Source organism: Hemicordylus capensis, chromosome 1 (assembly GCF_027244095.1).
Source record: "Hemicordylus capensis ecotype Gifberg chromosome 1, rHemCap1.1.pri, whole genome shotgun sequence".
NCBI classification, from domain to species: Eukaryota; Metazoa; Chordata; class Lepidosauria; order Squamata; family Cordylidae; genus Hemicordylus; species Hemicordylus capensis.
Window position 1 is genome coordinate 442,481,249 of NC_069657.1, and position 25,344 is coordinate 442,506,592.

Below are 25,344 nucleotides of genomic sequence, written 5' to 3' on the forward strand. Positions count from 1 at the left end.
ATTTATTCTTTATCCCAGTTTTGGTTAGAGTGCTGGACTAGGACCGGGGAGACCTGAGTTCAAATCCCCATTCAGCCATGAAACTAGCTGGGTGACTCTGGGCCAGTCACTTCTCTCTCAGCCTAACCTACTTCACAGGGGTGTTGTGAAAGAGAAACTCAAGTATGTAGTACACCGCTCTGGGCTCCCTGGAGGAAGAGCGGGTTATAAATGTAAAAAAGAAGAAGAAAGATCACTCCATATATTGTTTAAGTAGAGTTTAAGTAGAGTTAAGAATATTCCAGTAGGCACAATGGTAGAAAAGGCAGTGTAGGAGATGGTCTCTACCAACTTTAGAGACACCCTATGCTTTCAGAAACATAGCAGGGGGTTGGAATGACCTCAGTCTCCCAGCAGTCTGCCCAAATTGATCCCAGCAGAAGAAGGCATCATGCAGGTGCCAGCTTTAGACCCACAGAGAAAAGGAATGGTATTGGATGGATAGGAAGTGAGGAGCTGCCCAATTTCCCCATCCCTCTCATGGTGGTTTTACAGACAGGGCTTCCCCCCCGAATCCACTCCTGACTGGAGTGTGCTAGTCCACATATTCGCTGGATTTAACCTGACCTCCCTGCGGGCTATCAGGGACCAGGACAGACAGGGCTTTGTTTTTCTTCGAATGGAGGCTGTGAATTCTGGCTTAGCCTGAGGTATGTCCAACTTAAAATAATCCTCTATTTCCAGCAGCTTTTGAAAAAAACCTCGATGTTTCTGCTAAGCTCCGACGCTTGTCTTTGATGTGCATGGGGGAGTAGCCGAGGGCTATGTGAATGCTCCGCCTAATCACCCGGATTAAACTGTCTCGTATCAGCTGCGAAGTAGATTCGCTCCTCAGATACCCCACAGCATAAAGCCCTGTCTGTAAAACCTCATGGTTGCTTCAGAGGTGAAGGCAGGCTCAATCTTGCTTTCACCTTTACTTTGACGATTTGGGGGAGGGGAGAACAGAATTAGACTCCAAGGCACTGCACTCTTTTCTGTGCGCCCTTGAACTATATTTCTCTCCCCTATTACAAAGAGAGGGATGAGTCCTCCCTTTGCCCTAAGGTGATCGTGAGGGAGCGGAAACGTTTGGGTCCTGAGATAATGCACCCCTTGGGTGTGTTCTCCAAAGCAGCAGCCAGGGTGATGTAGTGGTCAGGGTGTTGGACTAGGACTGGGCAGACCCAAGTTCAATTTCCCATTCAGTCATGAAGTTCACTGGGTGACTCTGGGCCAATCACTTATCTTTCAGCCTAGCCTAGCTGACAGGGGTTTTCTGAGGACAAACATGTTCACTGCTTTGGACTCCTGGGAGAAAGAGCAGGATATAGATGATGATGATGATGATGATGATTAAAAATAATGATAAATAATGAAGAAGAGGAAGAAGCTGGGTTCTCCAGTTGATTTCTTGCAGGAGAAAGCAAGGGGACCAAAATATGAGTCCTTTCCTCTCCTCCCCCCATTCCTTTCCCCTAAAGTTCTTTATAGGTCCATGACTGGTTTTTGTACTATAGTAGCATCTAGAGAGAATACCCCTATGTAAACCTCTTTGTATCATAGGAACATGGGAAGCTGCTTTTTATTGAGTCAAACCATTGGTCTATCTAGCTCACGATTGTCTACCAAGACTGGCAGTGGCTTCTCTAGTGTTGTAGTTACTGCTACCCTGGGAGTAATAATGCTTTCTAGAAAAACAGTTAGCCAGACTCTCCTCCATCCAGCCTGGAAAATGCAGGTTCATCTGAGGTCTGGGATAACTTATTATATTTTGTGGACTGCTTAATCTTGGTACTTATCTGCAGGGTTGCTCTATAGTGTTAGATGTATAGTGTCAGGACCAAATGTAAAGACACAAATAGAGAAGAAATAACCCCTAAATAGGCAGGGGAAGTGTGAGAAAATTGGTAGATACACAAACATGTTGTTAGCACTGTCAACATGCCAAACAGTGGGTGCCATAAACTCAGGGCCGGCTTTTTCTATGAAGCAAGAGATGCGTAGCATCGGAGAGCCACCCACTGGAGTCTGGGAAGGTGCCAATGGAACTTGAAGAAAAGCAACAGGCTTTTCGATCTCTTTCAGGACAGGGAATCCTCTGCAGGCAGTTAAATGGATTCCGAAGTGGATTGCAATGCAAAGACAGACAGACTCACAGAGGTGGGGGTGGGTGGGGTGGCTTCCCTTTGTTCTCCCAGCTGCCCCCTCTGGGCTCTGGCTCAGTCTGAGTCAACAAGTCATCAAGTCAAAACAAAGGGACTCTCTTTGTTTTGCAAAGGGACTCTCAAACTTGACCAGAGGCTATCCTCCTCCCCTTGCTTGCTCTGGGCTAGGAGAAAGGAGACATGGGGAGTGAGCAAGACCACAGGCACAGTCTCATTTCAAAGAAGAAGCATCCTTTATCATTCCTATTTCAAAAACAGTAAGCAGAAATGGAGGGGGTGCTTATGGGGGATATATGTTTTATGAAATGGGGAGATACCAGGCATGGAATCACTCTGTGTCTGTGATTCTGGGGATGGCAGAGTATTGAATGCAAAACATGCAGTGCCTGTAAAATCCAGGGCAAAAATGCAAAAAATGCAGTATGTTTTAGTTGCTTAATGCAGTATAATGTTCAATTTAATTTTCAGTATGATTATTTTGAGTTAATTGAGTAGAATTTACAGGCATAGGTAGGGACTGTTTGAGCCAGCGTGGTGTAGTGGTTAGAGTGCTGGACTAGGACTGGGGAGACCCGAGTTCAAATCCCCATTCTGTCATAAAACTAGCTGGGTGACTCTGGGCCAGTCACTTCTCTCTCAGCCTAACCTACTTCACAGGGTTGTTGTGAAAGAGAAACTTAAGTATGTAGTACAGCGCTCTGGGCTCCTTGGAGGAAGAGCAGGATATAAATGTCATAATAATCTGTAAGGGACAGAGGAGCCATGAGATTTCATAACCCCATGAGAAATGAACCTGTTCTTCTATATGCCATAAATAATATAGCTTGAGAGGCAGATACTTATCTCTTCTCAGCTATCCTGGAGACCTTACTTCTTGTAAAGTCAGAGCCAGAGGTGAGGGGCTGGAGGTGAGATATAATGTTTTTGTGTGCCACACTGCATGGCACATTATTTGCGTGTAGGAACATAGGAAGATAGGAAGCTGCCATATATTGAGTCAGACCATTGGTCTATCTAGCTCAGAATTGTCTTCACAGACTGGCAGCAGCTTCTCCAAGGTTGCAGGCAGGAATCTCTCTCAGCCCTATCTTTGGAGAAGCCAGGGAAGAAACTTGAAACCTTCTGCTTTTCCCAGAGCAGCTTCATGCCCTGAGGGAAATCTCTTCCAGTGCTCACACATCAAGTGTCCCATTCATATGCAACCAGAGCGGAGCTAGCTAAGGGGACAAGTCATGCTTGCCAGCACAAGACCAGCTCTCCTCCTATAATATCAGTTTGAATCTGTAACTGACATTTCCACCAGTTCCCCCTAATTGTCCTTTCAAGTGGCAATCACCGAAGCTGATGACAAAGGTGTGCTATCCCTTTAAATGCCACAGGCCTTGGATGGTTCTGAGCTAGGCCTGCCTTCTGACAGCTGGGATGGATTCTTCAGCCTTGAATTTTTCAAACAGGCTTGGCTGCTGTTCCCTGATGGCTTGCTTGAATTCTTGCAGTCCTCAATCTGGTCTCTCTTTATTTTATTTTATTTATTTATTAGATTTATATACCGCCCTTCCAAAATGGCTCAGGGCGGTTCACAACATGATAAACAATTAAACAAATTAACTATTAAAACTGGGTAGCTATTCCCCAGGTCATCAGTATCTAGCCAGCAATGACTCTCTTCCCTGGTAAACTGACTTCCTGAACGGGAACAGGCACCTTAGCTCTTTGCCTGCCCTTCCTCCTTCAGCTCTGACTCCATCTTCAGCCTTCTTCCTAAGACTTCCGTCCCATACAGTATCTTCCACCCAATCTGCCTGAAACCCACTAGGACCGGGGAGACCCGAGTTCAAATCCCCATTCAGCCATGATACTTGCTGGGTGACTCTAGGCCAGTCACTTCTCTCTCAGCCTAACCTACTTCACAGGGTTGTTGTGAGGAGAAACCTAAGTATGTAGTACACCGCTCTGGGCTCCTTGGACGAAGAGCGGGATATAAATGCAAAATAATAATAAAATAATAATAATAATACATAATTATATTATATACAATATTATGTACATAATTACATAAAATCTTTGTGTATTAAATTTTGAATACACACTAATTGTATTCCAAATTTTTATTTTTCACGATAACGAAGGGTGCTCAACAGAGTGTTGCATCTGGGCGCCAGATCCCCTAGAGCCGGCCCTGCATAAACTTACCATCAGTAGCAGTAGTTAAATCTTTTAGATCCTATTACTAGGAATTGCCTGTGCAATGAACTAATTGGGCTTACTTGCAAGTAAAAATAGACTGTTAGGAAAGCATATGAAGAAAAAAGGCATGCTGCATAATTTTTTCTCTTTTACATTTAAAACGTTATAGGTTTTTTAGTATAGAACAGAAATAAATTGATGGGTTAGTGTACCATAAAGACTTGATAAAATTTGAAAAGTAAGTTTAGGCATCAGATGTGTCAAGAAAAGCTACTTAACAGCTATTGCAAAGTGCCAGTTCAGAGGTTCATGCAGGGAGACGGAAGGAAAGTCTAAGGTGTAGGTGGCAAATAAACTTATATGACAGAGGAGAGCAAAAAGAAATGAAATCATAGGGGAAGGTTTCAAAATAAATATAGAGGTTCACTTTGGGGAATGTTAGAATCCATTGATGGTAAGGCATCCATGAGTATAAAGCACAGAATCAATTTGATTTCATTTGGCTAGGGAGAAGGAAATAGGAATGAAGATGATGATATATATGAATAATCAGAATGATAACGCTGGTCAAAGGGTCACCCCAAAATAGAATGCAGAGCAGAAATGCTTCAAGGCTAAAGCTCAGTGAAGCAATCGCCAAAAGCCAAAACCAGACAAGAGAGGCAAAGAACTGGAGAGACTGTAAGACTGGCAGGAACCAAATCAGAAGAAGGGAGAGGCATGAGCCCTGAATGACTTCAAGGAAAGGCTGCAGTCAGTGGTCACAAATGCTGGTTAGTAAAGAGGGCTACAGAACTGAAGGTGTGAAGATGAATGTTGTGTAGGGAGTCTCCTTGGCCCTGAGACATACAGAAGAGAGAGAAATATTTGAATGTTGTATGTTAGGAGGAACCTACCCAGGGTGCCATACCCAGACAAGTCCTACCCAGTTTCAGAACAGGAGGCATGCTCACGTTCTGCGCTTGTGTGCTTGTAAAAAGCAGAGTTGGAGATAGGGAGCTTTGTCATCTGTCAAGCCTCAGCTGGGCTGGACGAGTGTGCCCTACCAAGATTCCATCCCCAGCTTCTGTAGGCAGGAAAATCGTCCTACTCCCTGCCCCCTTCCTTGTTTTTATCTAACACAAGAGCACAAAATGGGAGCATGCCCAACTCCCAAAGCTGGGTAGGACTCATCTCCTTCCCATTATATGGTTATGTGAACTTCCTTGCTTTGTTTTGGAAGAAAGGAATTAAGGGACTGGAATAGAGATGTGAGGGATGGCTGCTTGGAAAATGGAAGACAAGTTATCTAGACCAGGGGTTCTCAACGTTGGGTCTCCAGATGTTATTGGACTTCAACTCCCACAATCCCCTGCCCCAGTGGCCTTTGGTTGGGAATTATGGGAGTTGAAGTCCAATAACATCTGGGGACCCAACGTTGAGAATCCCTGGTCTAGACCATGGGTCATAGATAATGGATTAGTTGTCGCAGGGCCAGCTGAGATAGTGGGCAGGAAGCTTGAGTCCCCACTTGGAAAATCAAGGTAAACAGCACTTAGGAGACACCTGTTAAAAAAATTAGGAAGCAGTTGTGTTTAACAGGTTGAAATGGCTTTGCACTGGTGCTAAGAATGGTTTTTATACACATCTGCTAAAAGTAGTGCTCTCGTTTAGGTTGGGAGAGATGCTGCTATACACGTTTGGGATACACAGACACTTAAATGTTTGTCACTGCTAAAAGGCCAACACCAAAGAGGAGTGTGTTCCCTGGATTTCTCAGGTAAGAGCAATCTGCTGTGATCAGAATGGTAAATTAAGCCTATAGGCCTACAAGCTAACAAATACTCTACAAAATATTAGGTTTTATGCTCTCTCTCCCTCTCTGGATCTTTCCTTTCAGAAAGTTCAGGATTGCCTTTTTGAATTTCTTTTGATAAGAAATAAATATATGCTACAGAATATAGACTGAGATGAAGTAAATGTAAGTAGGAGCACAGCCTCAGTCCCAGAATCGCTCAGGGTCTCAGGGCTGGCTGAGGGTAGAACTATATGGTATGAAGTCTTGGAGCGGCTCCTGTTCCATTTCTCGTTTCTTTCCTTCTCCTTTCCTCTTCCTCATGCCGACTCAGATCATTCGGTCCATCTAGACTGACAGTGGCTTGCCAAGGTTTTAGACAGGAGATTCTCCCAACCCTACCTGGAGAGGCCAGAGATTAAACTTGGGACCATCTGCATGCAAAGCAGCTGCTCTTCCACTGAACTACAGCCCTGCCCCTTAAGTAAATTTTAGTTTACTTGCATCAGCTGTATTCCTCTTCCTTCATAGCATCCCTCACCATGGTATATCATTAGCAATAGTGCTGAAGTGTGCATATGGCAGTCCTTACCCCCCTCCACCCCCTTTATTCAAGGACATTGTTCATGTTGGGTCCTGTGTATGAACTGTTTCTACTATGTTTCATCTCTTGATCAGGTTGTCCCCTGCTAACTGAGCAAAGAGACACACCTTTTTAAAGTGGTGATTCTCTTTATTGAGCAGGGGGAGAGCAACTGGTCCTATCCAGCCCCAGCCCAGCAGTTCCTCCAGTGGCTGTTGCTGGTGTCTGTCTTCTGTTTCTTTTTTAGATTGTGAGCCCTTTGGGGACAGGGAGCCATTTCATTTGTTTGTTTGTTTGTTTGTTTGTTTGTTTGTTTGTTTGTTCTGTGTAAACCACTTTGGGAACTTCTGTTGAAAAGCGGTATATAAATATTCGTTGTGTTGTGTTGTGTTGTATTATCTCTTGACCAGGTTGTAAGCCTACAGACAGGACCTGTTTCACTTTTCATTTTTATATGGTGCTTCATAGTTTGGGGGCTTTATAAATAATAAATGACCCCCATCCCCCTTTATAGTATTAGCTTTATAATGTTATGCAGGCTTATCCAAGGTGATTCCTCACAGTTTATAAGTATTAAATGTTTTCTTCTTCCTCCTTTCTGAAACTACGCTTCTTCACTGCTTAGGACATATTTTACTGTGGAGAGAATCCCATTATCAGCAGCTCACTCCAACTGCGCTGTGCAGCTGGATGTGCTGGATGCATTCTGGGAGATTACAGCCTTGCCCATATCTGCTCAGCAGCAGCTGATCTGATGCATGGTAGCTACTATATTAAGCCTGCAAGAGTGGCTTCAGTAAACCAGTGGGGCATATATTTATGTTTATATAGGGATCTAGGGCCCCTATAATGTTATGGGAGCCATCACAATAAATTGACAGGCAGTTAAGTGTCATGAGTGTGGTTGGAGGCTGGATGGGAGACCACTCTTAAGCTGTTCTGTGCTTTCTTTTAAGGAAGTGGTATACAAATACAAACTACATTTAAATATATATATATATATATATATATATATATATATATATATATACACACTACCTTTCATTAAAAATAATCTTAAGGCAGTTCACATAGAAAAATTAAAATAAGACCATAAAAATCACACAATTAAAATATTAAGCTAAAAAGTAAAAACAGAGATCTAACTAAAAAGATTTTAAAATACAAGCATAAAATAACCATACAAAATACAAAGAAGCAGCAGTGGAGACAATTACATAGAAGCCTGGGTAAAAAGCCAAGTTTTCACGTGCTTTCTAAAAGCCATGATGGATATGGAGGAGCGAATAACAACTGGGAGAGCATTCCAGAGCATACCATTAATAGTTTATTGTAAATAAACTATTGTTAATGCCTCGTTGCGGGAGGTTAATGTGTGATTGTGGAAGGAGGCTGTTCCACCAGGTCTTAAAGAGGAGGTGATGCAGCCCTTTCTTAAGAGATCTTCCCTAGACCCAGAAGTATTGAATAACTATCGCCTGATTGCTAATATACCTTTCCTTGGCAAAGTACTGGAGAAGGTGGTGGTGACTCAGCTTCAGGAATGCTTGGAGGAAGCTGATTATTTGTATCCATTCCAGTCCGACTTCAGGCCTGGTCACGGCACCGAAATGGCCTTGGTCACCCTGGCTGATGACCTTTACCGGGAGCAGGTCAGGAGCTGTGCTACCCTGATGGTTCTCGTCAACCTCTCAGTGGCTTTTGATATCGTTGACCATAGTATCCTTTTGGAAAGGCTTCGGGAGTTGGGGGTTGGAGGCACTGCATTGCAGTGGTTTCGCTCCTATCTCCAGGGTCGATCTCAACGGGTTGTCATGGGCGAATTTTGATTGGATCCCTAGGAGTTGACATGTGAGGTTCCTCAGGGGTTGATCTTATTCCCTATGCTTTTGAACATCTATATGAAGCCGCTGGGAGAGGTCATCAGGAGGTTTAGAGTGAGGTGCCACCAGTATGCTGATGATGCCCAGTTCTATCTCTCTATTTTATCTCAGTCAAAGAGAGGTGGTTGAGGTGCTTGACCATTGCCTGGAGGTGGTAATGGGCTGGATGTGGACCAATAAATTGAAACTGAATCCAGATAAGTTGGAGGTGCTATGTGTCAGGGGCTCTTGACTCCATGAAGTGGGGATATATCTTATTCTTGAGGGTGTGGTAGTACCCCAGAAGGAACAGGTGTGTAGCTTGGGGAAAATCCTGGATTTGACACTGTCACTGGAGGCCCAGGTGACAGTGGTGGCCAGGAGTGCCTATTTTCAATTCAAGCTTGTCCACCAGCTACAGCTCTTTCTGGACAGAGATAGCCTGGGTGCTTTCCATATTAGACCCTTCAATGGGGTCACATTGTATCTCGGAAGTGTGCTTCCACACTTCCTACATTGTGACACTGCAGTCCCTATGCGGACAGCAGGGTGCCATTCGCAATTCCAATGCCTCGTTTCGAACTGAATTGCTGCAATATAGAGCTAGGGCATCGTATATCTGGCATAAGGAAGTTGCTGTTTTTTCGGGTTGTTAGTTTCTGCGAGACTGCTTCCCCTGCTGTTTATGTTTTGAGTGCAACTTGCCTGAATGGAGGCATTTTGCTGCTATTGAGCAGCTAGGCTGGAAAGCACCCTGGTCACAGTGATCTATGCTCTGGTAACCTCCAGACTGGACTGTTGTAATGTGCTCTATGTGGGGCTGCCCCTGAAGTTGTTTTGGAGGCTGCAACTAGTGCAGAATGCAGCAGCAAGACTGCTAATGGGCACATCTGGCCAGATGCACAGCACACCAGTCTTAAAGGAACTGCACTGGTTGCCAATTTGCCACCGAGCCCGAGTCAGGGTTTTAACATTGACTTATAAAGCCCTGAACAACCTGGCTCCCAAATACCTGAAGCTCCTTCTCCCATATAGACCTGCCCGTTGGTTAAGATCTGTAGGAGAGGCCCTCTTGGTAGCAGTTAAGGGGGTAGAGGCACCTGAGAGTGCTTTCTTTGTAGTGGCCCCTAGCTTGTGGAATGCCCTCCCCTCTGAGGTGCGCTAAACTCCGGCATTGTGCACATTCAGGTGAATGGTGAAGCCGCACCTCTTTACCCTGGCCCTTGACTGATAATATAGTGGTTCTTCCCCTCTCAGGCACTGTATTTTTGATTTTATGATGTTGTATTTTAATTATGTTTTGTATTGGTTTTATTGTGACCCGCTCTGAGACCTTTTGGTATAGGGTGGGCTAGAAATGTAAATAATAAATAAATAAATAATAAAAATAAAATAAAATAACTGTAGAATAATAACTACATGGACATAATTTAGGCATTTGCTTTTCCATGATGGAACCACCCACATTATCCATCCTTAAAAGTCTCAGAAAATGTTTAGTTCTTGGTTTTTATTATCCCTCTGACAGAAGGAAATAGTGTGTGCCTTATTTTGTTGATATTTGTGTTGAAACTTTCCTCTGTAACATTTGGGGGCTGAATGACATTAGGAGAGGAATGGCAGATAGTCAGTGAAGGAGGTGGGTCCGATAGAATACTGGGATCTAAAAAGACTGGTACCCTCTGGTCAGTAGACTCACACATGCTGCAGGGTAAAACTGTTTTTACTATAAAACATCCAGCTTGCATTGCTATCAGTGCTTTGATTTAAAATTTGCAATAAATATTCTGTGTTATGCAAGCTGTTGATCACATTTTAATTCAAGAAGGATCACCTTTGGTGTGAATTGCTTTTGCACAGCTGATGGGAAATGTTTGGCTTCGATTGGGTTAGATGATAATCACACCATTGTGCTCTGGGACTGGAAAAAAGGAGAAAAGATGGCAGCAACCAGGTAAGGACATTCTCACTTTGACATGATTTCTGGCATGGAATGCTTGCATCAATACTGTCAGGTTAGAATTTTAGGATGATGTTTCTATAGTTTAAGAAGGTACACCACAGAAGTGTACACATGTTCTCTACTTGTGGAAGAGATTGTCACATTGATGAGGATGTGTGCATATTATCCTGTGCACAGAATTATTGGGAATAATCAGTACACTTCATGCCCTTGTGCACACCTTCAGAGTGAATAGGCTGTACACATGGTGATGGAGAGCAGGATCGTGCTCGCTGTTTCAGTCCCTGAACTCCACCTCCACACTTTCAAGGTGTAATCAGGGTTTATGTTTTCTGGTTTACTTCTTATGTAATTCCCACCTATGCACATTATTCATTATGCACACATTCTTTCTGAGACCTAAGTATTGGGTGTACAGAGTTGGGGACAAGGCCTGGTACCATGAATACAATTCTCTCTCCTCCATTTGTATGCTGAACCCTTGGATAGGTCTCTTGTTAGGACATATGTGGGTCAGCTTATCTTGACGCCTTGAAATCTTTGTGTTGCCTTTTTCAGACATTATGTTGTATCTGTGTTCAGGTTCTGTACATGTTTTTGGGTGAATGACTGAACATGCATTCATTTTCAAAGTGAACCTGGGTACAGGCCCTCTGAAATGCAGGATACAGATAGGTAATGTACTGCCATACATGAATTCAACATAATGTATGACTCCTGTATGTGCGTACAGATCTGTATGAGCCTACATTGGCTGACATGTGGTCCCCTTGCTCAAGATCAGTGCTTGCTTAGACACCTTAAGCAACCTGGGCCAATCAAAAACGCCATTGTAAAGCTGTGCAGAGCCACTGTACATAGACTGTACATGTATTGAGTATAATGTGTGAACAGGGCTAAGGTATTTGTCCCTTCTCTTATTCTGCCCCTATTCAAAATCATATGAATCAAATGATTTTGAATCAAATGGGCTCTGTCTGCCCTCCGGCTGTGCAGAACAGAGTGCTGAAGTGGAGCGTCCTTCTTAGAATAAATCTACTGTGCAGTTTCGGTGGCGGGGGTTCATTCAGTATAAATAGATTTTTCAAATCTCTCCTGTTTCTGCCAGGCCACCTGTCCAGCCCCCACTCTCATCTTCACTCTCCTAAATTCAGATCAACATTTCCAGATATTTTCTTTCATTTGCTCTCTAGGAGCTTAGCTGTCAACCCAGCAGTGGCTAAGAAGCTTTTGTAATTGCTTGAAGGACCAAATTGGGGATGTGCTTGGACATGGATCTGATTGGTTATTCTGATGGATGTTCTCATTTCAACTATTAAATTGCATTTTATTGGGGAGTGGGCGGAAGGCCTGTGTAGCGTTGTTCAGGCATATCGACACTCTCAATCCCAGATAAGCCCTTGCAAGCGGGGAGAAGGAAGCTGTATCTTTAGAAAAAATGAAAGTGAAGACTATAGCTCAGTAGAAGAGCATCTTCCACACTGCAGCTGCCCCATGCAGCACAGGAGTACTCAAGATACTTTCCCACATACTGCTCCCTCATTATAGGTTGTGCCAATATTGATTGCTTTGTGATGCATCCTGCCAAGAGCTGGAAGGCCCCAGGTATAATCCCTGGCATCTCCAGGTGGTGCTGGGAAAGCCTCCTGTCTGAAACCCTGGAATGCCGCTGCCAGTCAGTGTGGACAATACTGAGCTAAGTGGACCAATACTCTGACTCAGTCTAAGGCAGCTTCCTATGTAATGATCAGACATTTATCTGAACACAGTATATTTATTGAACTGAGGCTGGTTTATTACATTTGTGTAAGACCTGAAGCTAAAATGGTACATAGAGTTGATCTGCCACAAAACTACCTCAGACACCCCAGTGTCTCAGTAGAAGACTAAGGGATAAACTAGATGTGGCAAGTACAGACATCTATGTCAGAACTGGGCCTCCCCACTCCACACAAATCCCTAGAATACAGGGGCAGAGTAGCTTTAAAGCAAAGCATGAATAGATGTGCTGGGGGAGCAGAAATTTCTGTTTGTCACATCCCCCCACCACCACCCAAAATAGTTATGGCTGAGTTAAGGGTTCAGCTCTCCTTCTCCCATCTTCCCCTTGCCCACCTTTATAGGGATTTGGTATGACCCAGGTTGGATCCACAGCTGGTTGCATCCTGAGTGGAAGCCCTTGCATCATATATCATGGAGACAAAATGGGTCCATACAATTGGGTTAACAAAATGAAACACATCAGATGGATACAGTTAAAATACATGATCTTTGAGGTGATCCATGTTTCTTCACAACTATGAGGGAACCCCAGTGAAAGAATTCCAAGCTCTGGGAGTTGCTCTTTGGCTCCACGCAATCACACACATGGCACAACTGTTATTTTCGGTGGGAGAGTGCCTTACTTCTCAGTTCCTTCTCGACTGCTGCACTGCTCAAATCGTGAATCACTTTGTCTCATTCCAGAACCTGTGATAAAAAATATTTCTTGCATCTTTGGATTTAACTACGGACAGTTTTATGGCTCATTCTCTGGATTTCATTTCTACTTAGTTCTTCTTGGATTTCCTGGCCAACAACACTCTGTTTTCCAGTTTCTCCTTTGTCTTGCCCCTTTGTGTTGGTCTAATGTAAGGATGTGCACAAACTGGTTTGTGCACACCCGGGAGGTGGGGGTGGTTCTTTAAGGGATAGGGAAGGTGCCCTTACCTCCCCTGCCGCATTTCCCCTGCCAGCGCTCTCCTCAAAGGTGTTGGTGTGGGGCTGCAGCATACCTCCCTGCAGCCTCGGTCAGCAGTATACTGGAAGTGCCCGATGCTTTTCTTTACTAAGTGTGTCAGTGCCATCATAGCACACCTGAGGACATGGGGCATATCAATTTACTCCTACCTAGATGATTGGTTGCTAACATCAGAGTGCAAGGGCACCCTAGTCTCTTGGGTCTGGTATACCATTAATCTGCTAGCAGAACTAAGAATCGGAGTCAATTTGAAGAAATTGGTCCTGACACCGCAAAAATGAATGCAGTTCATTTGAGTGGTTCTGGACTCACAGAAGAAGAGTGTGTATCTTCCGGAAGACAGGGGACAGTTAATCGTAGATCTGATCTCCTCACTCTCCCTCACAGCAAAGAGTTTGCACAGTGCAAAGACTGTTAGGCCTGACAGCCTCATGCACAGCTACCATGCCCCATGCAAGTCTTCAAATGTGCAGGCTCTAAAATTGGTTTCTGTTACAACTACAACAAATATTTGTATATCACTTTTCAACAAAATTTTCCAAAGTGGTTTACATAGAGAAATAATAAATAAATGTTAGCATTCAAACTGAATTCCGACAGTCAGAACATGTGACTGACCCTTCCTACAGTGGTGGACCAGGATAAACTCCCTCTCAGTGAGTATGCCCTTCAGACTACTGACTCCGTCGCTGACAGTGGTGTCAGATGCCCCCCTGAAAAGTTGTGAAGCCTACTATGGAGGGTTCCATGCCCAAGGCAAATGGGCAAAAATCCCCTAAGGTGTGATGGTGAACATGTTCCGGATAAACCAGAAGGGGACAGAGTAAAGCCAGGAGTTGAGCAGAAGGAAACACAGGACAGCTTGACAGATAGGTCAAATGATGATAAGGGGGATAGCACATGCCAACACAAGGTGAGGTACCCGGCATATAGGTGTCTGTATACCAATGCCAGAAGCCTCCAAGCCAAGATGGGTGAGCTGGAGTACTTGGATACTAATGATAACATAGATATAGTGGGTGTAACAGAAACCTAGTGGAATGGTGAGAACCAGTGGGACACGATTATTCCTGGATATAAACTCTATAGAAGGGACAGGGAGGGAAGTGTTGGGGGAGGAGTAGTGCTGTATATCAAAGAAGGGATAGATTCTAATAAACTAGAAAACCTAGGTGGACCAGAGTCTCCCACAGAATCATTATGGGTAACATTACAGGGATTGAAAGGAAATGTGTTACTATGGATGTGCTATCGCCTTCTGGATCAAAGCACTGAAAGTGACCTGGAGTTGGAGAAACACATAAGAGAGGCATCAAAGACAGACAGGGCAGTAATAATGGCTGACTTCAACTACCCACACATAGACTGGGTAAATTCATGTTCAGGTAATGACAGAAAGCCCTAATTTCTAGATGTGCTAAATGACTGTGCCTTAGAATAGTTAGTCGCAGAACCAACCGGAAACATGGTGACTTTGGATTTAATCCTGTGTGGTGCCCAGAACCTGGTGTGAGATGTCAGAGTTGCAGAACCATTGGGTAACAGTGACCATAGTGTGATCCAATTCAGCATATATGCGAGTAGAGAATTGGCAAGGAAGTCCAACACAGATGCGTTGGACTTCAGAAGAGGAAACTTCTAAAAAATGTGGTGACTGGCAAGAAGGAAGTTGAAAGGGAAATTCAGGAGGGTCAAATCACTCCAGAAAGCATGGAACTTATTTAAAACCACAGTACTAGCATAGTTGGAATGTATACCAAGAAGGAGGAAAGGTATCACCAAGTTCAGGAGGATGCCAGCATGGCTAACAAGTAAAGTGAGGGAAGCTATAAAAGGGAAGAAGACTTCTTTCAGAAAATGGAAGTCCTGCCCAAATGAAGAGAACAGGGAGGAACATAAACTCTAGCAAAAGAAATGCAAGGACACAATAAGGGATACAAAGAGAGAGTTTGAGAAGCATATAGCTACAAGTGTCAAGGGGAATAACAAAAACTTCTTTCAATATATCAGAAGTAGAAAACCTGCCAGGGAGGCGGTTGGACCCTTAGATGATGAAGGTGTGAAAGAGATTATTAAGGAGGATAAGGAGATTGCAGAGAAACTGAATGAGTTCTTTGCATCTGTCTTCACGGCAGAGGATACTGACCATATACCCTCTCCAGAATTGAGTTTTTCAGGTTTCACGGCTGAGGAACTGGGTGAATTTGAGGTGTCAAGGGAAGATATTCTAAACTGTCTTGAAAAGCGAAAAATTAACAAATCACCAGGGCCAGATGGCATCCACCCCAAATGTGAAATTTCCGATCTCCTAGCAAAAATATATAACTTGTCCCTACAATCAGGCTCTGTTCTAGAGGACTGGAAAGTAGTCAATGTGACTCCAATTTTCAAGAAGGGATCCAGGGGGAATCTGGGAAATTACAGGCCGGTCAGCTTAACTTGGGTGCCGAGTAAATTGATGGAAAGCATACTTAAGGACAAAACTGTTAAGCATATAGAAAAACAGGCGTTGTTGAAGGAGAACCAGCATGGCTTCTGCAAGGGAAAGTCTTGCCTAACTAACCTTTTGGAGTTCTTTGAGAGTGTCAACAGGCATGTGGATAAAGGTGATCCAGTTGACACAGTATACTTGAACTTCCAAAAAGCTTTTGATAAAGTTCCCCACCAAAGGCTCTTGAGTAGGGTTAGCAGTCATGGAATAAGAGGACAGGTTTATGTGTGGATCGGAAACTGGTTGAAGGACAGGAAACAGAGAGTAGGAATAAATGGACAGTTTTCTCAATGGGGGTAGGAAGTGGGGTCCCCCAGGGATCGGTGCTGGGACCAGTGTTTTTTTAACTTGTTCATAAATGATCTAGAAGTTGGGGTGACCAGCAAAGTGGCCAAATTTGCAGATGACACTAAACTATTTAGGGTAGTGAAATTCACAATGGATTGTGAGGAACTCTAAAAAGATCTCTCCAAACTGGGAGAGTGGGCAACAAAATGGCAAATGTGATTCAATGTAAGTAAGTGTAAAGTGATGCACATTGGAGCAAAAAACACCAACTTCACATATACATTGATGGGATCTGAGCTGTCAGTGACTGACCAGGAGAGAGAACTTGGGGTCATGGTGGACAGCTCACTGAAAGTATCGTCTCAGTGTGAGACAGCTGTGAAAAAAGCTAATTCCATGCTAGAAATCATTAGGAAGGGAATTGGAAATAAAAATGCTAATCTTATAATGCCCTTATACAAATCTATGGTGTGGCCACATCTGGAGTACTGCGTACAGCTTTGGTACCATATCTTAAGAAGGATATTGTAGAACTGGAAAAGGTGCAGAAGAGGGCAACCAAAATGATCAAGGGCCTGGAGCACTTTCCTTATGAGGCTAGGCTACAGCATCTGGGGCTCTTTACCTTGGAAAAGAGGTGACTAAGGGTATACATGATCAAAGTGTATAAAATTATACATAGAGTGGAGAGGGTAGACAGAGAAACATTTCTCCCTCTCTCTCACCACTAGAACCAGGGGCCACCCCATGAAACTGAAGGTTGGGAAATTTAGGACTGACAAGCGGAAGTACTTTTTCACACAGCGCATAATTAATCTATGAAATTCCTTTTCATGGGATATGGTGATGGCCACCAGCTTGGATGGCTTTAAAAGGGGCTTGGACAGATTCATGGAGGACAGGTCTATCAATGGCTACTAGTCTGATGGCTGTGGTCCATCTCCAGCCTCAGAGGCACGATGCCTCTCAATACCATTTGCAGGGGAGCAACAACAGGAGAGAGGGCATGCACATACCTCTTGCCTGTGGGCTCCTCAGAGGCTTCTGTTGGGCCACTGTGTGAAACAGGATGCTGGACTAGATGGGCCTTGTGCCTGATCCAGCAGGGCTGTTCTTATGTTCTTATGACAGGGCTGTTCTTATGTTCTTATGCACCCTTCACATAAATTTCCTGGAATTATTTGTAGTCTTCCATACCTTAAAATCCTTCCTACCCCTCCTAAAGAATCAAGTAGTACAGATTCTGCTAGACAACACGACAGCGATTGCTTACGTCAGCCGCCAAGGAGGGACGTCTTCCATTCCCCCTGCAACCTAGCACTGCAGCTTTGGGAATGGAACATAAACCACCACATCCATCCAGTTGCCTAACACATCAGGGACACAGACAACCCCTGATGAATGCACTGACCAGAGATTTCAACCCCTCCCAGCTGCACAAGTGGGAGATATATCTGGAACTTCTCCAGAACATCTTTCAGATCTGGGGATCCCATTGATGGACCAGTTTGTGACGCAGTACAACAAAAAATTCACTGTACAGGCATAAGAAATAACTCCATGGAAGACACCTTCCAGATTCCCTGGACAAAACACTTCTTCTACCTCTTCCCTCCCTTTCCCCTGCTTTTCATGAGCAAAATACTACAGGAACGGACTCGGTGCATCCTACTCATCCTGTGGTGGCATCAACAGCCGTGGTTTCCTATCCTTCTACATCTGTCTCAGGGACATCGTCGACACTTCCCACTCCACCAAAATCTTTCACAGAGAGCAGGCCATGTCTTCTATCCCAGCCTCTGGTGTCGAACCCAATGGCCTGGAAGCTCAACTGTTAGATGATATCCTTCTGAATGAAAGAAAGGAGCCAACACGGAGGAATTGCATATGCAAATGAAAACAATTTCTGCTATATGCTGCATCCAAGCGTGCTTTTGACTCTTATCTGTGAAATCCTTCTATACCTTTAGACAAGTCTAAAACAATCTGGACTTTCAAATCCTTCTAACAAAGTTCATGCAGCTGCACTCTCTGCAAGGCATCAAGGCTGGGATGGATGCCTTGGAGTCCCATGCTGACTTTAAGAGATTCCTCAAAGGAATAAATAACCTCTTCCCAACAGTCGGAGCCCATTGAACTCTGCAGTCTATAATTGGTCTTATCTTCACTTACCGAAGCATCTTTCGAACCTCTCACCTCTATTTCCCTAAAATCTAGATATATACATGAAACAAATTTTTCATTTTGAATTTGAATTGAATTCCAAAAATTAGTTATGAATTCAGATCTGGTTTGAAAATTTGATTCAAATTGAATTTGAATTGATTCGACCCTGTTTTGGCACCTTTTAAAACCAATCAGGTATCCTGAATGGTTTTTTAAAAGTGCCCAACACCTCTCCAATCAAATTTGAATTGAATTTTGAAAATTCAATTCAAATAGAATTGCCCTTTTCAGATCATTTTAATAACCCTGATTTAAGTTGAACTGTTTTGAATTGAAATCGATTTTCACATCTCTGCTAAAATCTTCTTAAAAGTTGTCTTCCTGGTTGCCATAACATCATCAAGGAGAGTTTTTTGAGCTAACTCTCCTCACACCAAATTATAATCAAAGTTGTTTTGAGGACAGATCCCTCCTTCAGACCAAAAATAGTTTTTGACTTCCACCTAAATCAGGACATTATATTACCCACCTTCTCCCTAAACCCTTATACTCCTCTGGAGAAATCTATGCACTCAGATGTCAGGAGGTTGCTCCTATACTACATGGATAGGACTAAATTGTTTAGACAAACTTACAAGCTGTTTGTCTCATATAAAAGAGAGAACAAAGGGCTGCCTATTTAAAGACAGAGATTGTCCCACTGGCTTGTAGAGCTTATCTCCATGTGCTACAACCAACAAGGGGTGAAGCCTCCCTCAAGGGTCAAGGTGCATTCTACTAGAGCTATGACCACGTCAGCAGCCCACATGTTGGCCATCAGCATAAAAGACATCTGTAAAGCAGCTATGTAGTCATCAGACCTGCCCTTCACCAAACACTATGCTGTGGACATCCACTCCGCGGTGGAGGCTAACTCTGGTTGGGCAGTGCTAAAAAACTACTACTACTACTACTACTACCACTACTACTACTACTACTACTACTATTTATATACTGCTTTTCAACAGTTTCCAAAGCGGCTTACATAGAGAAATATGTTTTTTTTTAAAAGGTGATCTAAATGTAACCTAGCACCCACCACCTTCAGGTGAGGTGGCTAATCACCCAAGTTGTGAGGGAACATGGATCACCTTGAAGATAAAAAGGTTGCTTACAGTACCTGTAACAGGTAATATTTCTGGTGATCCATGTTCACTCACAACACCCGCCCGGCCTACCCCACTGCAAGGATACTTCCACAGTAATAATGACTTACCTGACTCCATCAACCCACATTCTTCGCTCATCTCAGTGGCCGTTCAGGAACTGAGAAAGATGCTCTCCCACTGAAAATAACAGTCATGCCACGTTCATGATTTAGCGGAGCTGAAGAACAACTCATGGAGCTTTGGATTTTTCTGCACGGGTTACTGCACAGGCACAGAACTCAAGTTGTGAGTGAACATGGATCATCAGAAAGATCACCTGTTACTGGTAAGCAGCCTGTTTTTCATTGTGCCCATATATTACCCTGTGAAAGGTAATACATAGAATTTTGTATACTTAGTGTTAAAAAGCAGGGAGATCAAAGTGTTAAAGGGGGTGGTGGTGGTGGTGAGCGCAAACCAGATCATCCCAAATTGTGCTTCAAAATGCTGAATTCTATGACTGTATACACTTATGGACAATTGCATATGTTTGCTTATCTTTTGCTAGCCACGAGGAGGAGCAAAAAGCTCACCAGGACACTATAGCCTCTCTGCCTTGTGAGGTTTCTCTTGACTTTGCCCCTCTACCTTTCAAGCTGTCCAATACACCCTTAAGGTCTAGAAACTTGATTTATAAAAACAAACTGAAATACTTCTTTCCCCCATGTGACTACTGCTTTAGTAGCTTACCACAAATCTTCTAGCAGTCCAGACAGCAATAATTTAAAACTGATCATGGCAAATTCCCAAACCCAGACAAGTGTAACATTAATTAATCAAGAACTATCTTTGAGGCCTTATTTCTGTTGATTTAACTGTTCTTTGAAATATTGTTTTTATTTTTTTGCCTTTCTAATTATCCTTCTAAAGTGCTTTGATTACTTATCACAGATCTTCCAGCCTTCCTTCTGAGACTGCTTAAATATTTAATAGCTGCTTGCTTATCTGCCTGGTGGTTTAAACACTGCCCTTTATAGCTCTTAATTACTTTGATCTCTGTCCCTCTTCTCCATGCTGTGTCTTGAATATAGCTATATTTCTTCTCCATCCCTTACAAATAACTTCTTACCACTTTTCTAGAAATGCCCTCTGTATGTATTATCAGGCTAGATTCCTTAACCTTTTCTCACAGTGGGGAAGAGATCTATGGTAGCATTACCATTTCCTAGCATTCCTCTAATATTTAGGTCAGATCCAGGGACATTTATGCTTGGCTGGTGTATAGGTGCAGGCTGCAATAGCCAAAAACAAAAAGGTGGGAAATAATATAAAAAAACCAGAAGAACATACTAAAAAGCAGACCAAATGACAAGATCATTAAATGCCTATAACTCAGGGCTTGACAAATCCTAGCGCCAGGGAGCCATGGCACCTAGAAATTTAACTGTGGGACCTAGGTATTTTATCTATCTATCTATCTATCTATCAGTCATATTTATATATCACCTGATATACGTATCTCTAGATGGTGTAAGGGTAAAGTAAAGTGTGCCATCAAGTTGATTTCGACTCCTGGTGCCCACAGAGCCCTGTGGTTTTCTTTGGTAGAAAACGGGGGGGGGGGGGTTACCACTGCCATCTCCCATGTAGTATGAGGTTTATTTTATTTATTTATTTACATAGACGGTTAATTATTTTGTTTCATCGTTGTGGTCTTCACACCAATGGGCTTTGTGCCTGTGCAGAGACCATGTCCACAGCAACCTTCTAAAGCTTCTTCTCTCTGTCATTATTTTTGGCGGGAAACCCTCCCCCTTTCCCAGTATAGCATTCAGCGTTGCCTCCCTTCCCTCATTCATCGTCCACTGCCGATTAGACTTCATCGGACCTTCTATTTCCAAGATTTCTCTCTCTTTGTGTGTAAAGTAATAATAACAATTAGTACTTAACACACACTTACTTATTAATTAATTAGTATAATTAGTATAATTAATTAATTAGTATAATTAATTGAACATATTTTTATACTGCCCAAAACTTACGTCTCTGCATCTCGACCCATTTGCATCTAGACCCGTAAGGCCTCTAACTGGACGTGAGACTGACCATGATCAAAAGCAGCCATGGGAGGTCCAATCCAGATTGGGGCTTCAGTGTCAGAGAGGGTTTTTAAGCCTTTTCCCCTGCAACATTTATCCCCAAGAACAGCCCTCCCCCAAAGTTGCTGTTTGCTGCAAATACACTTTCAGTCTAGTGTCACATGTGGTGGTTTGGTTCGTATTTCCAACTTTTAAAATGTACTTCAACTTATTCGCAGATATTTAAAACTCACACACACCAAAATAAATTGCAGTGCTCCAAAATCTCCAGTCATACAAGGAAGAGAATACTGATGCACCCTTAACTTGTTAATTTGTTTCAGGGGTCACAAAGACAAAATATTTGTAGTGAAATGCAACCCTCATCATGCTGACAAATTGGTGACTGTTGGAATGAAGCACATCAAATTCTGGCAACAAGCAGGTACTGTGTGAGGTTAAGAATTTAATGTGACCTTTTCATCTTGTTCAGTGTGCCACCCTTTGAGTTGTCCATTGCCATGCCCATTGCCATGCCCAAGCTGTTGTTCCCCAGATGCAACATGTGACCCCAGGGCTTTTTGAAAGGAAAATCCAGAACTGCACAATAATATGTAAGGGTAATTCGCACGTGTTGTGTGCACTGCTACAACACACATCCCTGCATTTTCCTTGTCCGTGCACACATACTTTGTTGCCTAATCACATTCCATGGCATTTAGAAGCCTATACAAGGTGGAAGAAAATCCTCAAAATTAGGAATTTGACAGCACTTTTGCAGAAGAGTGTTATATTAATTAATGAAGACTCTGAGGATTAGCAATGGAATTTCTGGCACGGGGAAAAGAAATGAGTACACTTTATAAGATATGGCTTGTAAAGAAGACTGGATTGCCGTATCTTCTGTTAAAAATTCCACATCGGTGTAAGCCCTGGGGGGAAAAGACTGGACATTTTTAAAAAAACCATTATAAATGCCACATCGGCATAAACACCACAGCTAAACCAAGCCAATAAACAATTAATCAAATAAATAAGGCCAGCTGTCGCCACTCCTCCACCTCCATTGCTTTGAGGCTCTCTCAGCAAAAATGCCTCCTAATGGCCATGGAAAATGGGGGGGGAAGGGGGAGGGTAGAGCAAGAAAACCTGGACTCAGGAAGGCCCAGATGCACTGTTGCCTCTCTCCTCTTCCACCTCCATTGCTTTGAGGCCCTCTCGGCTGATTAGAGCCACTAGTCTTAGCCGTGTGGAGTCTCTGGTCTTGGCCGCATCAAGCGTCTCACCCAGCTGTGCTGCTGCCATGCCTCCTCCTGCCCCTGTTTTCTCATGTAAGCGCCGCATTGACATAAACGCCATAGGTACCTTAAAACAACTTTTTAAAATGTATGTGTCGTGGCATTTACACGAGAAAATATGGTACTCACTTTGCTATTTTCATTGTTAGGAGTCACTTTTTAACATCATGTAATATAATACAACTTTTGCATTCCTTGAAATTTTTGAACTGCACAAACATTATTTTGGAACTTCACTTTTTTCTTTTTCTTTTTTTGGAACTGCATGTTAATTGTCTGGTTGCACTTAAAAAAAAAAAAAAAAAAAGCCCTGTGTGACTCAGTAGAAGGCTTTCCAGTAGGGTTTGTGCGCCAACAGTGGCAATATTTCAAACTACCATTCTTCTGGAAATCATCGACAAGAAGTTCCTAGCATAGCCAAGGTTGTGCTAGATCACATGTTAAGACGTGTTCAGTTGAGATGGGGAAATATTTTATTTTGCTTTAAGATAAAAATTGTATCAGTTTCTGCTGCTGCTTCTTTTGGCCTTAATGTATGTTTCTTAAAATTGTTCATCTTGTCTGAAATATTGAGTATGTGACATGAAGTGCATGGTACGAAGCTCATACATTTTGGCTCATACATTTTGGAGTGTATGAGGTGGTCAATATGTCAGTGAGGGTTCTAGCATTTTTTTTCTACAATTCCCTTGTACAGCTTTTTTACTACAATTTTCCTCCTAAATGAGCAAAAAGACATCTCTTTAAAGTGCTGTCTCTCTTCTATTTGACAACGGGAGACTGTCCCTATTCAACCCAGTGTACCTCCAGTGGCTGTTGCTTGTTTCTCCCTTAAGTGTTTTTTAATGAAATATACTTGCATGTATCTGTATACAGATATTGTGGCTTTGGAAGTTGTCCGGAGCAGATATCACATTGGGCATAATAGAAATGAAATTAGTGATGGCATTATTTAACTGTATTTATATATTGCAGCAAATTGATATAATTTCCCCCTGCTGACTAAAGAGATACCTTCTAAAGTGTCTAAACTCTGCCACTAAATTCAAAAAAGAAGAGGATATGCTTCATTTATTCCTACTATAGATAGTTCTTAACATTAGTATTGGTTACTCCTGGTTTCAAAGTTTCTTCCACAAAACAATCTTATACCCCAAACCTGTAGAAACTTACTAGGAAGAAAGTCCCTAATTTCTCATGTCTTCACAATTCAGGTGGTGGTTTTACCTCTAAACGTGGAATCTTTGGAAATATTGGGAAACAGGAAACCATGATGAGTGTTTCCTATGGGCGAATAGAGGACTTAGTTTTCTCTGGATCTGTGACAGGAGATATTTACATCTGGAAAGAGACTTTGTTGCTTAAAACAGTGAAAGCTCATGATGGGCCTGTGTTTGCCATGCATGCCTTAGACAAGGTACGTCTTATGCTGTCACATATTCTTTTCTGGGGTTGAACTTCAAAACTATGTCAATACTTATCTCTTTTCACAACCCACACCATGTATACAAGCTGGCTGACATTCAGACTAACAAAACTCTTGCACAACGAAGTTGTGCACCCACAAGAAAATTGTGTAGCTGTGCAAAGTTGCAGCTGAAGTTGCACTCTTGCGCAAATGATCCCTCCATTGCAAATGAATAGAGGAAGAGGTTTCCCAGCAGGAGTCACATCACAGGTTGTGTAGTTTTGTGCACAAGCAAAGGGATGTTGGTGCTAGTACAACACTAGTCTGGAACCTAAGCTCCCAACACAGTTTTTAAATTTACATTTATATTCCACTCCTCCTCCAAGGAGCCCGGAGCAGTATGCATGATTATGTTTATCTTCACAACAAACCTGTGAAGTAGTTTAGGCTGAAAGATAAATGATTGACCCAGAATCACCCAGTGAGTGTCATGGCTGAGTAGAGATTTGAACTTGGGTCTCCCCAGTCCTAATCCAACATTCCAGTCATGCTGGCTCTCTACACCATGCTGGTTCTAGCGGAACTCGCTAGCACAGCCGCCTTGGGTTTGACCAACATGGCTGCACAAGTGCTTTGTTAGTTTGCATGTCAGCCGTCTATATATATAATTCTCCTGGGTGTACCTTGGAATGTGTGTCCTAGCGCCCAGCTGATTGGCTGGGCGGCCGACGGGCCCGATTGGTTGAGGCACACCCAGGAGGATTGGTCGCCGCAGCAGTGGCAGGCCTGGCCGCAGAGGCCAGAGGCAGCGGCGGGCCCAGCCGAGGAGGCGAGGCCCGGGGGGAGAAAGGGGGGGCAGAAGTGGCGGTGGGGAGGAGAGGCGGCTGGGCCTGGAAGTGGAGACTGGGGCAGAAGGTGGGAGGAAAGAGGTAACCGCCGACCCCAAAGAGCGCACAGATGCTCTGTGCAGGGTCAGCTAGTTGTTTTAGTTTGGCATCCTCGGTATCCTAATCCAAAAATTATTAACTAAACTGCATCTGAAGCAGATCGTCAGGGAGGACTTGGTGACACTAGGTTTGCTCCTCATAAGGATGTAGGAATTGTCTTGCTCAATCAGTTCCAAGGTCTATCAAGCCTGTTTCCAAAAAGTATGAGCAGGACAGGCACTGGGGACAGACAGAATGTTTGTCTTC

At 43.2% G+C, this 25,344-nt stretch overlaps 1 protein-coding gene across 13 annotated transcripts in view; it reads left to right on the top strand.

Annotated features, from left to right (window-relative positions):
- EML6 (EMAP like 6) overlaps positions 1–25,344 on the top strand; it is a 268,042-nt gene that overhangs the window by 153,288 nt on the left and 89,410 nt on the right. For all 13 annotated transcript variants that reach the window (XR_008306182.1, XR_008306181.1, XM_053245913.1 and 10 more), the window contains 4 exons: positions 6,027–6,132; positions 10,453–10,546; positions 21,790–21,890; positions 23,958–24,160. Coding sequence is in view for 11 of the 13 variants with exons in the window: in XM_053245913.1 (XP_053101888.1) it covers positions 6,027–6,132; positions 10,453–10,546; positions 21,790–21,890; positions 23,958–24,160 (504 nt within the window). In the remaining 2 variants the exon portion in view is untranslated. The remainder of the gene's footprint in view (positions 1–6,026; positions 6,133–10,452; positions 10,547–21,789; positions 21,891–23,957; positions 24,161–25,344) is intronic.